This window comes from Diabrotica virgifera, chromosome 1, assembly GCF_917563875.1.
Source record: "Diabrotica virgifera virgifera chromosome 1, PGI_DIABVI_V3a".
In the NCBI taxonomy this organism is placed as follows: domain Eukaryota; kingdom Metazoa; phylum Arthropoda; class Insecta; order Coleoptera; family Chrysomelidae; genus Diabrotica; species Diabrotica virgifera.
Genome location: NC_065443.1, coordinates 44,991,219 through 45,010,280, shown reverse-complemented (window position 1 = coordinate 45,010,280; position 19,062 = coordinate 44,991,219). Strand labels below are relative to the sequence as shown.

The following is a 19,062-nucleotide window of genomic DNA, read 5'->3' as shown; positions in this document are numbered from 1 at the left end:
ACAACTCTGCTTCTACTTGGTTTTGCGGACTTAATATAAATTCTTTTTTTTCACTTTCTTGTAAGCTATATTTTTGCTAAGAGTATTTTTTCGATAAAATAATTATTTTTTAATTGCGAAAAACCGTCTAGAAACGGGGTTTTTTTGTTGAAAAATGAACATACATACTCACTCGCAAATAACTCGAAAAGAATTGACTTAGTGAAAATCTCTATACAACAAAAGTTGCTTAGAATAGTCAGTTTATCCAATTTTGGACTTATTTTGAACGAATGTTTTCTCACCCCCGAGAGTACCCCATCGGCACAGTAGGTATCACTTCTTTTCTTGTTAGCTATGTGTACTTATGACAAATTTTATGTCAATATATGCGGTTCTTTAAAATTTAAAACAAAAACCGTGAGTAAATGGACTATTATTAGTAGGCTAAAATATCAAAATGAAACAAACATAATCAAAGCATAACAAAATAAATTAAAATGCCTGACTTCTGACATGTTCTCGCAAATGGGAATCGGCAGTAACTGTATAATATACTAATAAAATTTCGTATGTATTTATATCCAATCCTATTTAATTTCTCAACTTTTATTTTAAAATTAATTTTTGTTTTTTTATTTCTTTGCTTTTTTGCAATTTTTGACCCCGGGTTTTGGCGCCCCTAAAGGATGGCGCCCGTGCGCATTGCACACTTTGCATATATGGTAGCGGGGGCCCTGATTGAAGCTTATTATTAAATGTATTTTAGGTAAGTTTTACAGAAAAAAGTTTTGATCACTTTGTATAAACATTTTTTTTAGCTGGTAATTTTCGGTTTTTGTATTACATTTTTGTTATCTTTCTTAATTTTCTTTAAAAGAAATAGTTTATTTTATTTCTAAAGTAAAATAATTTAGTGCATTTTAAAGATTACATCCTAAGCTTTAAAAAAGCACTTATAACACTGTAATAGATCTGTTCAAACTTGAATAATACCGTCTTAAAGTGGTGGTAATTCTATAAAACTACGAAGATTTCAAAAATTACATTTTTTGAGACGTCATATCATTTGAATTAAATTTTTGAGATTTTTTTAATGAAACATCATTTAGTAAGATGCTTGAAAGGTGAGTTGTGCAAAATTAAGAGTTTTATAAGAAAAATTGTATTAGTTTTTAAATCATTTTTAAACAAAATTCATGTAAGGCTCACTTTCCGCCCACACCGTACTTATGCCCATATATTTTATTTCTTTCTATTATAACCATAAGATAGCTTAATTATTCTTCTTTCATGTTCAATTTGTAAAATTTCATTTGATCCATTAGTTAAAGAATTACATTAAAATAACTCAACCGTGCACTTCGCCGTACGTTAGTTTACAGTGCGCCAATGTTTGTGAGAAGGGTGACTTTAGCGTTATAAATAAAAAATTATAGAAGATACAGATTTAATTTTAGAAAATTCTTTATCTAAGGTTTTTTTTGTAAAATTTTCGAGTTTTTCAATGGTTAAGTCAGTTTTTTCTAAAATTTATATTTTCGGAGTTATTTAAAAAAAACATCTAATTTCGTTGTTCATTTGTTTAATAAAAAATGAAGCACCCACTTCTCGAGTAGAACTTTTTGATATGTTGTTTATTAAACATTTCTTAATGAAATTACAAAAAGGTCTATCTTGTTTGATTTTTTTCCGAAGTGAAAATCTATATGTACTCCCCTAAAAATGTCGGTGCCATTCTTTAAATACGTCCATAAAAACCAAATTAATTTCCTCATAATGTGGAAAAATAAATTATTTTTTTTATCGTTTTTCATAAAAGTTGAACACTTGCAAAATTATTAGGAGCAGTCTATATTTTGTTTATACCGCCGTCATTGAACAATAAATTGCGCTTTTGAAATAGCGTGATAGAATCTTTTTCAAATGAGGTATCTATGTATTACTTGTCATCAGGGCGCGAGGATATATATCAACTGATACATATTACGATATATATCGTGATATATATAATGATATTTATATTATATCTATATATATCGTGATATATATCAGTATTGTATTTCGTACTAATTTTTACATAAGAAGGTTAAAAAGCGGCAACGACGCAACTGCGTTGACTTGCCTTCTAACAGGAATTCTCCGAGTTGTATCTAGCCCATCTAGGGCCTTATTTTTCCCCTCATACAGGGCCATGTATCGCCTCATTTTTTGGCAAACCTACTGAACCATCGCTTTTTGTGAGAAAGACTTACTGCTCAACAAAGAGAACAGGCTTATGAATATTTAAATTCAATCAACACAGATTTTGTTCCGTTTGTAATAATGGCACTAACTTCGAAGTCTAAACCTTTTCCGTCTTTCATGTATGGTCCAAATTTCAAAAAAAAAAACTCCATTATTATGGTGGAAGTCTGTTCCAATCTGTTCTGAATCTGCTTGGCCTGATAAAAACATATTTCTCGAACGAATTAACCAATTACAGCAGTAGCCTCAACGGCAGGCATTGATAGGTGCTTTTCAAGCTTTGGACTTGTGCATTCCAAATTACGAAATAATTTAGGATACCATACCATACCAAAAACATGACAAAGTGAAATGGATTTGGCCTGAACAAGAAACTGAAAGAAGGGAAAATGAAGAGGCAGAATTAAGTCTTGGGTGCTTTACTGGTTTTGACAGACACTTCCGATGTTGAACCATCATCTTAATTAATTTTCTAAATTTTGATTTTGTTTTTTGAATGTTCAGAATTTTGAGTTATTTTGGAAAAATAGAAATACCTATATGTTTAGGTTAATGTTTGCAATATTTTTAGTTAATTTAGTTGTTACTTGGATAGGTACTCGATCATTTTGTTTTCTGTTTATGTAACATACTACCATACGTACGTTTATATTTTTGTATTTTTAATTAAGTAAAAATATATCTTTTATACTGTTACATTCTACATTTACAGTCTTATTTTGGTCAATTTAGTTTCTCTATTGAAATGTTTTCCAAAATATCAAAAATATCATATAAATATCACATTTTGGATATATGTATATCGGATATATATCATATATATCCGATATTTTTGCCCTGCTTGTCATATCGTACAGACCAATAAGTCTCTTTCCGACTTTATCGAAACTCTTCGAAAGGTTAATCCTTAACATAATAGAAACAATAATACCTATAGAAAACCTGATCCCAGATTACCAGTTTGGTTTTCGCTCAAATCACTCAACTACACAACAATGCCATAGATTAGTCAACAAAAGAAAAGAGAGCTTAGAAGGGAAACAAATCTGTACATCACCATTCCTCGATATACAGCCAAGCATTTGGTAGAGTGCGGCACGAGGGTATTCTCTTCAAAATAAAAACTCAGCTAACTTACCAAATCTATCTCCACCTTAAATCATATTTGTCTGACAGATACTTCTAGGTTAAATACGAAGGAACCCTATCTAAATACGAAGGAACCGTATCCAACTGCCACCAAATAAAGTCCGGAATACCTCAGGGCAGTGTACTTGGCCCATTCCTTTACCAAATTTTCACTGCTGCTATTCCTATTAGCAAAAATACACTAATGGCAACATTTGCGGATGACACTGGTATTCTAGCATCAGACATCAACGAAATATTAGCATTTAACAAATTGCAAAATCATCTCAATGAACTGGAAGACTGGCTTAGATGCTAAATCGAAAAATTAGATGTTCACAACTACACCTAAATAATTCACCCATACCAATAAAAACAGAAGTAAAGTACCTGGGCCTTCATCTAGACGAAAAACTTACTTGAAAATCACATATTGTAGCCAAACGACGACACCTCGATATAGAAGTTAAAAATATGAGCTGGCTAGTCAACAGAAGATCGCAACTTTTATTAGAAAATAAACTGACCATCTATAAAACAATACTCGAACCAGTGTGGACATACGGAATCGAGCTGTGGGGCTGTAGCAAACCATCCAACACCAAAATACTACAGATATTCCAGTCAAAGACTATTCGTATGTTATCTAAAGCCCCATGGTATGTGTCAAACCAAACCATGCAGACCTCAACATTCCTTGCATCAATAATGTGGTCGCTTACCACTACAGAAGATACATGAATCGCAGCGCAAATCATCCAAACCATCTCATAGACGAATTATTCAACCCTCCACTGAATGACAGACGCCTAAAAAGACTTTGGCCAGAAGGTGAATCCCTAGGTGAATTCCAGAGAGTCGTCAATGGACGACACCTGCTGCAAGCCAAGAACTTATATCATATATTTACTTATTACTATATTGAAGGAATTATTAAATAAATCAAAAAAACTTGTCATATGATCCCATTTAAAATAATTTTGCAAATTAGACTCCCCGCCATTTTGAACGAAATACAAATTCCTTAGTTCAGTTATTAGTCCAGGAACCGAAGCTTTTCACCTTGCAATTTTTACAGAATATATCGATTTGCTTGAAAATTTGAGAATAAGTAGTGGATAGTCCAAGGATCAAAATCTATATCATGCCGAAAGCCGCTTTTCCCATGGGGGTGGTTGCCACTCCATCTCGGGGTGGAAATTTTTTATTTAATTTTGATCGCAAAAGTTGATAAAAACATTCATTCTAAGCAAAAAATGTTCCATACATTTTTTTGATAAAATTAATAGTTTTCGATTTATTCGCTATCGAAAGTTTTAGTTTTATATCGAAAGAATCAATGTTTTTCGATATACTCATTTACGATTCACTCAATTAATTTTTGCCGTAGAAAAATTTTTTCAAACCAAATTCTTAGGAATTAAATAACCTACAATTTCATATTTAAACATTTTTTTGTATCTCTGATGCTAATCTTTCTATTTTGAAGAAAATTGCATTTTTTACCAAACTACAAAAATTCCTCATTAGCTTTTAACTCATGTTTTATTAAAACTCATCATTCTAAGCCAGTCAAACTTCTAGAGTCTATTATTAATACATAAATAAAGAAGAATTAATAAGGCCTATGACTAAAAATATATTACAACGGAAGAAATAATACATGCGTTAAAAACAATGAAGAACAGAAAAAGCCCAGGACCTGACATGCTTCCTATCGACCTTTTAAAAATTATAGATGAGCAGCATATTGATATTTTAGTGGTACTCTTGAACAAAATTTATAGCTCAGGCACATTACCCAAAGAATGGTTGACGTCGATCTTTATTTGCCTCCCTAAAAAGAAAAACGCACGAGGATGCGGCGACTACCGCACCATTAGTTTGATGTCCCATGTGCTAAAGTTGCTACTGAAAGTCATCCATAACCGAATATATCATAAACTAGACATAGACATTAATGATACGCAATTTGGGTTTCGCAAAGGCCTGGGAACTCGTGAAGCTCTTTTTTCACTTAACATACTTATACAAAGGTGCCTGGACGTCAATCAAGATATATATGCGTGTTTTATTGACTATAATAAAGCATTTGACAAAGTACGACAAGAACAATTAATGCATGTTCTGGAATCAAGGAAGCTGGACTACAATGACCTCAGGATTATATCGAATTTATACTATAAGCAACGAGCAAAAGTACGTGTTAACGATCAGCTGTCGGAGGAAATTGAAATCAGACGTGGAGTGAGACAGGGATGCGTGTTGTCGCCGGTTCTTTTTAATGCCTACTCGGAAGAGATCTTGAAAAAAGCTCTGGATGGTGAAACAGCTGGAATAAAGGTAAATGGAGTTCCCATTAACAACATTAGATATGCGGATGACACTGTCATCTTAGCTGAAAATATTGGGGATCTTCAGAGGCTGGTGACCAGAATAGCAGAGTTTGGAGAAGAATATGGGCTAATAATGAATGTCAAGAAGACAAAGTTTATGAGAATATCGAAAACTCAAAGAAATAACGAAAATCTCGTCATCAACGGATCCAATATCGAACGAGTCGATCAATATGCATACCTTGGAACAATGATCAACTTCACAGGAGATTACTTACAGGAAATCAAAATCAGGATAGAAAAGGCTAGAGCAAATTTTAACAAAATGAGGAAAGTGCTCTGCACAAGAGATTTGAAGTTGGAGCTAAGAGTTAGGTTGGCTAGGAGCTACGTTTTCTCGACTCTGTTTTATGGAATGGAAGCTTGGACCTTGAATGCTGCATCAATGAAAAAACTAGAATCATTCGAGCTGTGGGTGTACAGAAGAATTCTGAAAATATCGTGGACAGAACACGTTACAAACAAAGAGGTTCTGAGAAGGATGAATAAAGAAATGGAAATCCTAAATACCATCAAAACAAGAAAATTGGAATATCTCGGACATATTTCACGTGGAGAGAGATACAGCTTGCTCCAATTGATTATGCAGGGAGAGATTCAAGGAAAGAGAAGCATAGGGCGACGCAGAATATCGTGGCTGCGCAACCTGAGAGAGTGGTACGGATGTACATCAAATGAACTTTTCAGAGCAGCCATCTCTAAAATACGAATAGCTATGATGATTGCCGACCTCCGCCGCGGAGATGGCACTTAAAGAAGAAGATGACTAAAAACACCGCAAATTTACATTATTATGCTTCATATTAGATTTTTCCTTTTTTTTTTCAAAAAAATATATTGATATATTAAATGTAACTTTTTTATTTTTTATATTAGAAAGTTTGTTAAAAAAGAATTTTGTAGGTTTTTACAATATCTATAAACCTATTAATATTAAATCTTTTTAAAATCCTCAGTCGCAAAAAGAGGTGACTTTGAAAGGGTTGGTAAATGTGTGTTTTTGCATTATAAGTTTTAATTATCAATAGCTCACTCAATTTTTACCGTAGAAAAAATTTTTGCAAATAAGATTCTTGGAAATTAAATAAACTACAATTTCGCATTTAAATATTTTTTCGTATCGCTGACGCTAATCTTTCTATTCTGAAGAAAAGGCCATTTTTTACCAAACTACAAAAATTCGTTATTCGTTTTCAACTCTATTTTTTTAAAACTAATCACTCTAAGCCGATCAAACTTCTAGAAACTATTAATAATACATAAATAAAGAAGACCAAATAAGGTCAATGACTAATTTTAATTAGGATGGTGAGTAGGGGTTGCTTCCGGTCACTTTTTCGATGAAAAAAATAGGGAGTGACATTCTTTTCATTATAAGTCACTTAATTTTTGAGCCAGATACTTTTTTTTATTTCTGGAGATAGATATTTTTAAATACTTGAAATTCGTTTGAACAAGTAATCCTCGAAAATGCATAGTTTTCCCGTCTTTTGACTTTGAAACTACAATATTTAACATTTGACGAAGAAGAGCTAACATATAATAAATTATAGCTCGATTACTATTGGCCCTAAAGAAAATTAAAGAAACGGTGTTGTATATTTTTTCAAAAGGTACATTTTTGTTAAGTAAAGTTGTTTTGATAAAACGAAAACTTTTGGAGTTATTAGCAGAAAACTTCTTAAAACCATTGATTTTTTCGACAGAAAAATAACACTTTTGATAGCGAATAAATCGAAAACTATTAATTTTATCAAAAAAATGTATAGAACGTTTTTTGCTTAGAATGAATGTTTTTAGTAGTAATTCATAATGTCGTGGACTTGACGTAATAATTTAGTGACGTCGATCTACGAACGAAACAATGATATCAGGCATTGCTAAAAACATGTAGTTCTCTTCAGTGCGTTATCGTAGCGAGAGAGAAATGAACTAGTTTTTGCGTTAGTGAAATAGCTTTAATATTTTTATTTTTTTGTGATTATTAATTGATAACTTTCTATTTAACTTATTTCGTCTTACATAACACCAGCAGAAGTGGTTCTAATTTATTTAAACAATAATTATTGTTTTTAAGAGAAAACAGTAGCGATCAACAGGTAGCAAAAACGCGTTCCAAGATTGCGGCTGTAATTTTGAATATTTTTTCGAGATATTTGGCACACGTATTCGTAACATAATAAAGAATGGCGGTACAGAGCCCAATTTGAAAAATATATTAATATGTGGAAATTACTCCGTAATTAAATTCATCTCAAACGAGCCTGTACCGCCATTAAGAAGAACAAAAAAATACACTTTCTTCAAATAAACTTTTTTATCCGATGCCTTGATTTTGTGTCATTTTGGAACTACTAAAATTTTTTATTTCATTAGTAGTTCCAAAATGACACAAAATCAAGGCATCGGATAAAAAAGTTTATTTGAAGAAAGTGTATTTTTTTGTTCTTCTTAATGGCGGTACAGGCTCGTTTTTTTAATTTTGTATTTAATTACGGAGTAATTTCCACATATTAATATATTTTTCAAATTGGGCTCTGTACCGCCATTCTTTATTATATTACGAATACGTGTGCCAAATATCTCGAAAAAATATTCAAAATTAAAGCCGCAATCTTGGAACGCGTTTTCGCTACCTGTTGATCGCTACTGTTTCCTCTTAAGCAAATTGTATAAATCAATAAATTTCATCTGCCCGAACAAATTTTTTTTCGGTTTTTTGATCATTCTAAATAAAAAAGTTTATTGTAATTTTTCTCTAAAGTTGATTGTTTCCAACTTATAAACAATTTAAAACTGAAAAAAAAAAAGAATGTGTTTGTACTTTGTACGCACGTAAGAAGTTATACTTCTATTATTATGATTTCAAGGAAATTAATATACTTAATAGGTTATTGGTATTTTATTTAAATATTAAACGAACTTTCTTTACCGTCCGGGATTTGAACCCGGGACCTCTTGATATCCGGTCATACGCTCTACCACTGAGCTATATTCCTTTTGCTTTGACAGGTTACAAAATTTCTCATACATACTGACAAATTTATTAGACCAAAAGTGAAGTATACAAAAATACTTTAAATATACTTACTATTATTATAAAATATCTTATTCCCGAGGAAGACAAATCCAAAGACACAAAAATTATAATAAATAATACATTTACTAAGAACACTAATATATCCTTTTATATGGTATAATATGACTTATTTGCGCTGACAGCGCTGATACATTTATCTTGAAAGATTAGCAACGAAATACATACTGTCTGTGTGCGCATGCGCCCGGCATTATAAAATTTCACTCTCGATCGTAAAGAAGTATATCTTCAAAAACGAAAGATGATGATTTTGAAGGCTCAAAAACACACAATTATTTTTGAATTTACCAAACCTTGTTCTATCAGTTCCTGATACTTTAGTTTGGGCTTATTTGATTTAAAACATTGTCTTTAGTTGTTTGACGCCCTTATCACAACCTAAAAAATGGATTTATACAAAACTTTTTAATAAATAAGGACCACTTTTTGTATGGGCGACCTCTTGAACATTATTCTGCGGTATTTTATAAAATTGATTATGCAAACAATCTCATGGGAATATTTTTCCCAAGGAATTCGAGGTTTGCGTCTCGTATAAACATATTTTGCTGAATTTAAAACCAAAATCCTATTATTTTTCTATCATACATTGATTTGATATTTATTTATTTGCCCTCTAGATTTTTTTCAGTTCTTACTTATTTAAAATTAACTAGTTTTGATGGGAGATAAGCCACAATTTTAATAAAAAAAATGAATTTATTAACGTTTCGACGCCCAAATGGGGTGTCGTTGTCAAAATGATAAACTTATTTATTTATAAGCCAAATTAGTGCAATGTAATTATTTTACACATCAATTTTTATCGGCAGTGAAGACGGGAAGTCGTAAATTTTTATTACATCTTTCAATGTGGGATAAATTAAAAATGCGATGACTAACTGGAATGTTTATTAGAGAAACATAATGTCATGTTTATTGGAAATACTCCACATCATTAGCACTGCAAATCCTACCGTGCGTCGCCTAATTTCCTTTGAAATTAAAATGGTGCATGTTTTTAGGGTCCATTTATTTTTTCGGGCATGCGTATTTACGAGGTTCACGAGGTTTTGAAACAACATTACCAACCTTTGCGGTCAAAATATAATAAAAAATTTCCACCCCCAAGATGGGGTGGCAACCACCCCCATGGTAAAAGCGCTTTTCGGCATTATACAGATTTTGATCCTTGGACTATCCACTACTTATTCTCAAATTTTCAAGCAAATCGATCCATTCTGTAAAAATTGCGAGGTTTTGTACTATTTTAAGCTTCATTACTTGGACTATACCCAAAACCTTGTTGGGGTGGTGACGCGTACTTCATTATTATAGTATACATGCCGTACATCCTATTAATATTAATTTTTTTAGGTATTATGGAGGATCTCGAAGAAGAAAAGAAAGAGGAAGAAGCAAAGCGAAGAAAGATGTTAATGAAAAAGAAAATGAGAGCCTCATGATTTTTAATGTTCGTATTAGATTTTTGTACATTTTATAGCACATAAATTCGGTATTTAATTTATTGATGTTGGGATGTGCATAAATGACATTTTCACTTTATAAATAATTTGTGAGGTCTCAGTAACTAAATGATCAGAATATTTGTCTAAGGTTTGATATGTACGGTGATATTAAAGGGAACGGAGCAAAATGCAAAATTTTGACGCATGTCAAAATTTTCAATGTGTTTTAAATGTATTCATTTTTTTTCGAATCCTGAGAAAACTAATAAATATTTTTGAAAAATTTAAACGCAGAACGAAAGATTACATTATTACAGAGGGCCGAAAGTCCCTGAAAACTTCTATAATGTTTATTTTAATAAGTTACAGGGGTGAGAATAAATGAGAAAATTTAGTGTGATATTTAATTGCAAAGATTTCATTCAAAATAAACTTTTTATTTCTAAGGGACTTTCGGTCCTCGGTAATAAAGTAGTGTCTCATTCTGCGTTTAGATTTTTCAAAAATACTTATTAGTTTTCTCAGGATTAATAAAAATGAATACATTTAAAACACATTGAAAATTTTGACATGCGTCACAATTTTGCATTTTGCTTCGTTCCCCTTAATGATTAAATTTCTCATACACACATGTATTAATGAAGATGACCATTTTCGATTAACTGCCACGTAAAGTTGTCTATATTCTTTATCACTTCTTGAGCAAAATTTTATTGTATAAATTTTCGCTGTAATATACAAAGTTACTTCTGATCCTGTAACATCTGATAAATGCAACATTGTGAAAGAGGAAATTGTTATTTTATTACTGATTTGCAAATAAAAAACGCAAAAGCATAATATGTAATTAAAAAACAATGGATTTATCACCATCGTGTTCGAGTTCATCTTCTGGCGAGTTTGAAGATGTAATACATGTTACCAAATATAAGATATGTGGGAGATCACAATGGATTGTGTTTTTAAGTAGAATGAAGTAGATTTTAAAGCAAGTGTATAAGTATAACACTATTTATCTGAATGACTAGAAATTAATTTTTAATTATTTTTATCGATTAAAAGAAAACCGTGCTGGTTCGATTCAATGACATAAATATATGGTGCTTCTCAGAGTCGTAAATCAATCGTGTTTATTGCATTTATAAAAAGGTATGTTCTTTGATTTGTATAGTCGTATATATTGTACAGATTATAGTCGTATAGATAATACGTAAATCTTTTTTTTATTATAGCACCATCTATCAACAACTACTAGATTAAATGTTATAAATGAGTATAATCACCGATGTACCTTTTTTTCTGTCACTCCCAACTTAATGCATTAGAAAGAAATCGAAAAACCGTGACGCACTGAAGAAAACCTCTGAGATGCACCATATGTATTTACATTATTGGTTCAATTGGCAATTAAATTTCGTAACATAACCTCACAAAACTTTTTTTGACAATCTTCTTCGACAGACCACACTCGGATTCGAATTAAATAATCAGGGCCTGGATTCCGTGCACTGTAGATATCTACAGTCGCCTTCTATCGATGTCAATTGTCATGAAAATATTTGAATTTTTAGCTTTAATTGAATTATTTTCTAGTTTTGCTAGGTTATACTCTAATTGATGCTGAGTGACACTTAGTAAAACAAGAAAATATTTGAATTAAAACTAAAAATTCAAATATTTTCATGACAATTGCCATCGACAGAAAGCGACTGTAGATATCTACAGTGCACGGAATCTAGGCCCTGTACCTACTAATACGATGTTGCCACTTATATATCGTCGGTTTGTAAACCAATAGTTTTTTAGAATGACGCAACTCGTTTTAAAAATAACTGTTGATCATTGTATCATTATTATTGTGTAAATTTTTGTTGTCGCAATGAAGTAATTGCACATTTTTATTTTCTCTTCTATTTTAATTTTTAACTCTGAATATTTGGCAATTAATGTCACTAAAAGTAGAACCCATGAGCTGAATAATTAACGATTTACGTTCTAGTGCAAATGTTTGTTTCTTGTGATCTATTAAAGATTGTTTCAATTTTGCCCTGAAAAATTTATTTTCGACCGGACTTTCTTCCGGAAATCTGTTGGTTATTAAAAAATACTTCGTAATACATTCCTTACCAGTTTATGTATAAATAGTAACAAAATAATTCCATAATGACCAATGCGTCGCTCAATCAGTTACCATATCAATGCATTACATATCACTTTTTTTTTAATCTATAAATATTACAGAATGTTTTTAATTTTTACTGAATAAGAATATGTATCTTAACTATCATAGTTAACCGCCTCGGTAGCGCAGTTTGCAGAGCTGTTTCGCTCGGTTGGTCGCGGGTTCGAATTTAGCTGAACACGAGAATTTTGAGAATAAATAAAATAGTTATTTATGTACCAAGTCAGTAAAGTAACTCTTTGTCGAACGAGTCTGGTATTACGAACAGAGTGAGCGAGGCGAGTAACAGACGAGTTCGATAAAGAGTCGTTACTGACTTGGTGCATACAAAATTTTGTCGCCAGTCATAAAAATTTTTCTAAAGTTTTTCTTCTTTCAGTACAATAAAGTGTTACTTTACTGCCGCAAATAAGTACAGTAATTATGTATAGCTTTAGTTCAGTTATTTATGTATTAAGTCAGTCAAGTGACTCTTTATCGAACAAATCTGATATTACGAGCGAAGCGAGCGAGGCGAGTAACATACGAGTTCGATAAAGAGTCTTTACTGACGTGGTGCATACAAAATTTTATCGCCAACCATGAAAACATTAACAAATAGTCATATTTTGTTTTATCTTTTTAAATAAAAGTTTCATATGACAGTGATGACAGATGACTTTTTCATGATGGCCGATTTCGATTTTCAATCCGTAGTTATCAATATTAAATAATTACTAAATCGGTAAAGTTTTGATTTATTTTATATGGATATAATTACAAAATATTACAGAATTCCACATTTGACATAAATTTAACTAAGAATAACGTAAATTTTGTACAATATTTTTAATAAGTAAAATAAGTAGGTTTTAAGTTCACTCAAATAATAATAATCTGTTACTGCCATCGACCACTTACATTAAATCTAGGTTAACTAGATTAATATTTGCGGCCATTTGCGACAAATAAGGTTCTTCTTCTTTCGGTACAATAAAGTGTTACTTTACTGCCGCAAATGAGTACAATAATGAATGACTTTAGTGACGGTTGGCGATAAAATTACTTTTTATGTCCGTCGGATCGCTACTACTCCGCCGTAAAGAAAGTCAAGCAGACTTTACATAGTAACAAGGCATCTGTTATAGTTGTCTGAATAGTTGTGTCGTCAGGATGTGCCCGCTGTAATAAATTTTCTCCAAACAAGATTTTTTTATCCATCAGCTTTTCAGCATATATGTTGTTGTGGCCAGGTGTTTTGCCATTTTTAAGATGTGTCCTGGCATATTCCACTTGGACACAGGCCCACCCATACTGATTCAAGCGTAGTTGGCCCTATTAGAATTGTTCTTGTAGTATCACTGTTGTTTTTTTTTTCTATTTGAAGATTGTCATTAATTCTTATATGTAGTTCTTCACAGCTAATAAGTGTGGCACAGCTCTTGAGGATCGATTATAACTCTTGCCGTAACTGTTGCCGTTACCATTTGAATTTATGCTTTTTGTTCTAAACGTCCGGACGCGTCCATGTGATTTCTTTTATTTTGTTTTTGAAAAGTGTGCGAGTTATTTCTGCTTTCTCGAATTTATCAACCAGCTTGTAAACTTCCAAAGTTCTTCTTCTTCTTCCTACTTTATAAATAGGCTCAATGCCTGTTTATCTTCTTCCATTTGGCGATTTGTCTCTTGTTATTCTTACTATTATATTTTATGACATTCTTTCTATGTGTTTATTCCATTCTATTTTTCTTCTTTTGGTCCACATGCTTATTTCTTCTATACCACATCTCGTTCGTATTTCCTCACTCCTTACTCTGTTTTTTATACTATGGTTTTGTTATTTTACGTAAGACTTTCATTTCTCCTGTTTCTAGCAGTCTTTGTGTTTTCGCCCTATCTGCTCTTGTTTCCGCTGTATACGTCATTATCCGTCTTATTCTTGATTTATATATCCTGGTTTTCGTTTCCGTTGTGAGGTATTTGTTTCTCCAGATTGTGTTGTTGAGACATCCTGCTGCTCTGTTCGCCATGTTTCTCTTGTTTTTGTTCTATTATTTGTTATTTACGACCAGTTTATATCGTCTCGTCTCAAATACAGGTTCCGCTGATATCACTATTGATTTAGTTTTCTCTGTTGATATCGCCATGTTGTATATGAGCGCCGTGTCTTCGAATTCTTTAATTAATCTTTGTAGGTCATCTTCATTTTCGGCTGTTATTAGGGCGTCGTCGGAGTAGCATATTATCTTTATTTCCTTTTTCCCCATTCTATATCCTCTTTTTTAACTTTCTTTATGATTTCATCCATTATCAGATTAAATATTAATGGGCTCAGCGAATCTCCTTGTCTAATGCCAGTTTCATACTTAATAGGTTGCGATAGTTTTTTTTACATCTTACAATAGTTATGTTATTTTTATATACAGTATGGTGCAAATGAAAGGAATAAATTCGTTATTTCCTAAACCGGCGACTTCACGGAAAAATCTCGAAACAGGTCGATTTTTATTTTTAGATTATGATATTTTACCATAAATATCACGCGCGTGACGTCATCTATCTGGGCGTGATGACGTAATCGATAATTTTTTTAAATGAGAATAGGAGTCGTCTGCCAGCTCATTTGAAAGGTTATTCAATTCTCTATTCAGTAATGTAAACATTAACATAGTTATTTATACAGGGTGTCCAAAAACAATTTTTTAAATTAAATTGTCAAAAAAAGAAGAATGTATGTAATTTATTTAATACAGAATACTTTTTACTGTTATCAGAAAACAGAAAAAAAAATGTTTATTTGAAAAATAAACATTGCTTTTCGCTAAATTCAATTTCAAGCTAGCTCCCGCTGGGTACCTGCTTTTTGGAAGTTTGAACAAAGCGAAAAGCAATGTTAATTTTTCGAATAAACATTTTTTTTTCTGTTTTCTGACAATAGTAAATGTATTTTGAATTAAATAAATTACATACATTCTTCTTTTTTTGTCAATTAATTTAATATAAAAAAAATGTTTTTGGACACCCTGTATAAATAACGATTTGATTGTTTATATTACTGAATAGAGAATTGAATAACCTTTCAAATGAGCTAGCATACGACCCCTATTCTCATTTAAAAATCATCGATTACGTCATCACGCCCAGACGGATGACGTCACTTGTGTGATATATATGCCAAAATATCACAATTTAAAAATAAAAATCGACCTGTTTCGTGATCATTATCCCTTAAATTCTCCAGCTTACGAAATAACGAATTTATTCCTTTCATTTTCACCATACTGTATATTCTCAATGGTTTTTCCTAAATCCAGTTATATTCCCTTTTCGTATAATAAATGTATCGCGTCCGAATTATCACTTTATCAAACGCTTTCTCCAAATCTATCAGGCAAATATATGTTGGTTTGTTGTATTCCAGCGACTTTTCTTTTATTTGTCTTTCCACAAAAACTGCATCCGTGCATGGTCTTCCGTCCGAAATCCTTGCTGTTCCTCTTGCAGAGAACTTTAACAGTTAATTGTTTCAAATCCTGAGGATGCTGGATAAACGACACACTAAAGCCTGATGAAGAAATTAAAACTCCTATACTCCTAAAACTTTGACCTATACTCTGAAATTTTCAGCGGAACCTACAACTAAGAATTAAGTTAATAAAACGTATTCTGTATACTATACGGAAACCTGGATCGTGAAAGTTAATATTATCAATAAGTTAGAGGCCTTCGAGACTTGGTCTAATCGTAGAATGCTCAAAATATCATGAGTTCAATGCGTTGCAAACATATAAGTATTAATCAGAGGTCAAGGCGAATAGGCCTGACATGGGCCTTTGGAAAAGTATTTGGAAAACTAAGCCATATTCTAAAAAGTGCAATTCCCATGTCTCTCAAGCCAAACGTTTACCAATGCGTTTTGCCTGTACAAACTTATGGAGCAAATAATTTATAACATTGACGCAAAAATCCGTAAATAAACTCATGAGTTACACAACGAGCCATGTGAACGTGTAATGATGGACGTACGCCTTAGAGGCCACATAACAAACCAACAAATCAGGCAAAGATCAGGAGTAAGACGTTATCGAAATAATCACGATGCTTAAGTGGGACTGGGCAGGGTACTTAGATAGAATACAAGATGGATGGTGGACAAGACGAATCATGGATGGAGGCCCAAAAATTATAAAAGAAGCCGACGGCGACCACCGACTAGATGGACTGACGACATAAAAAGAGTAACGGGAAACTGGCTACAAGCTTCCCAGTGTAGAGAACACTGGAAATAATTGGGAGACCTATGTCCAGCAGGGGACTCGATTGGATTATTGATGATGATGTCAAGGCGAAAATGACTTAATAAAAATGATAAAAAGGAGAAAACTTAAATACTCGGTTCATATATTGAAAAGTAGCAGATACTGGATACTGCAATTAATACTGAACGGGAAGATAGATAGAAGCGAGGAATTTGTAGGAAGAAATCTGTGGTGCTAAGGCAAAACCCGATATGTCAATAAACGTGATTTTGCAGCAGATGAGTTTAAAAGTTCGCAGTGTTGTTGTAATAGTGGACATATCGGAAACTAATTTTATCATATACTGGTTACATGGATGCGTTTAGCCATGTAGGGTTTTGTCATCATATTCTTCATCACTCAATGTACATATTGGCATTAAAAACGAAATATCGATAATTTTTGACATATCGGGTTTTGCCTTAGTACCACAGAAATATTCGTGGCGCTGAAACCTTCGTCCATGCACTGACTTATCAGCATATCATTTGTTCCATGCTGCACAAGATCGAGAAAAATATCTGCAAATTGTCATAGAGGCTACTAAATAAAATCATTTGTAACGTTTTTTTTTAACACTGACAGCTATTTTTAAAATTTTGTAATAGGTACCATTTTTGTTGATAGTAAACTGTCCATGTTGTCGGAAAATGTTGCCAACCTCAAACTTCTTTTAAGTTAAGGAATAAACCAATGTTGCCATATATATAACTATGAAAATTTGATGTATTTTAAGTTTGTTTAAGTGCTCAACTATACTTACATTAAGAATTTTATTTAGCTCTTATCAAATATACTAGAAAACTCAATATTTAGGCTATATTTTAAGCGTCTAAGTAAAAACTACTGTTTTAAATCAACAAATGTTTATATTGTATTTGACTGCGTGATCAGACCCTCAAAAATATAAAGTGAAAATGTTAACAAATGACTTTTTTAAATTTATTTTTTTTGTTTGCATGTTATAACTCCAAAGTGTTATTTAAAAAAAAAAGAAGCAACGTGACAATTATGTTCCAAAGTATAATTACCGTAAAATTAAGGAGATTTTAGAAGTTATACATTAATTTTATTACATTCTGGGCAAACGTTACATGTATGGAGTTATCCAGTATAATTTTGTGATAGGCCGTATTGTCAAATATTTATAAATATATATTATATATTGTTAAAATATATTTCTTCAAAAATTATTAAAATTTATTAAAATTTTAGTACCTGCATAAACTGACAGAACCTACTGAACTAATAGTCTAAGGGCTAGTGAACCCTCCGACTAACGGTCGTCCTGTAAGGCTAGAAATTTGTATACCTAGTGATAATTCATAGCACACCAAGGCTAAAAACCATGACCTGGCAGGCATCAGCCGTGCACGTGTATCTACCAGGTGAATCGAAAAGTGCAAATTTAGGGGGTTAAATATCAATGGGGTTATTAAATGGGGTTAAATTCTCCTGTAAAGTTTAAATTTAAATATGTGTTTGAGTAAGTCATTTAGAAGAAATGTGTACAATGACAGGCGATTCTGAAGAGCATAAGTCCTTGCCAGGCGAGGGGAAATATTATGGGTTTTTCCTAAAATTATTTTTTTTTGCATCTAACAAAGTTTTTTTTTAGGTTTTTTGAATCATTATAAACAGAATACACACATACGTCAAAATAATTGTCAAAGTTAATTTAAATTTGGGAATCTCTCCGAAAAATATTAATTTTTGGCGGATTATTTGATTTATGCCGTTCTAATTTAGTTTGTTTAGTTTTGTTAAACTTTTCCTTATTTAGTTTACATTTTGAAATAAGTTAAACGTTACTTGAAAACTCCTCTATGGAGTCATCTAGTGGAGGCGAACCGCCTGATATTGAGAATTCGATGGATAGTAGCTGTGATTTACAAGACTTAAATGGATTTCTACCCAACCAGCCTCAAAATAAGATAAGTAGTAGTATTAATCTTAACAACAATATTAATGAAAAACAAAATACTTTAGTAAACTCAGATCAACCAGAAAAAACCAGACCTGTTTATTTATACGAAAAAACTGATTTAGGACCTTTTTACATTTTCATTGAAAACTCCAGTTTAAATTTTACAGGAAAATTAAACGCTGTTAAAATAGGCGAGATCCTATTTACGTTACATCCAGAAATTGACAATTATATAAAAAAAAATTTACTCAATCGGACGCAACCGAGTTAGGGTCTCATTTAAAAATTATAGTAGCGCAAATGCTTTAGTTACTTCCAAATTCCTTATTCAAAAAAATCTGACCGCATACATTCCAAAATTTCAATTGTTTAAACTAG

At 32.0% G+C, this 19,062-nt stretch overlaps 1 protein-coding gene across 2 annotated transcripts in view; it reads left to right on the top strand.

Moving 5' to 3' along the window:
- LOC114327539 (protein SPT2 homolog) overlaps nucleotides 1-17,956 on the top strand; it is an 89,655-nt gene extending 71,699 nt beyond the window's left edge. For both annotated transcript variants that reach the window (XM_028276208.2, XM_028276207.2), the window contains one exon: nucleotides 10,207-17,956. In XM_028276208.2, coding sequence (XP_028132009.1) covers nucleotides 10,207-10,295 — 89 coding nt within the window. In that variant the 3' untranslated portion in view covers nucleotides 10,296-17,956. The remainder of the gene's footprint in view (nucleotides 1-10,206) is intronic.
- Nucleotides 17,957-19,062: the final 1,106 nt, after the last annotated feature.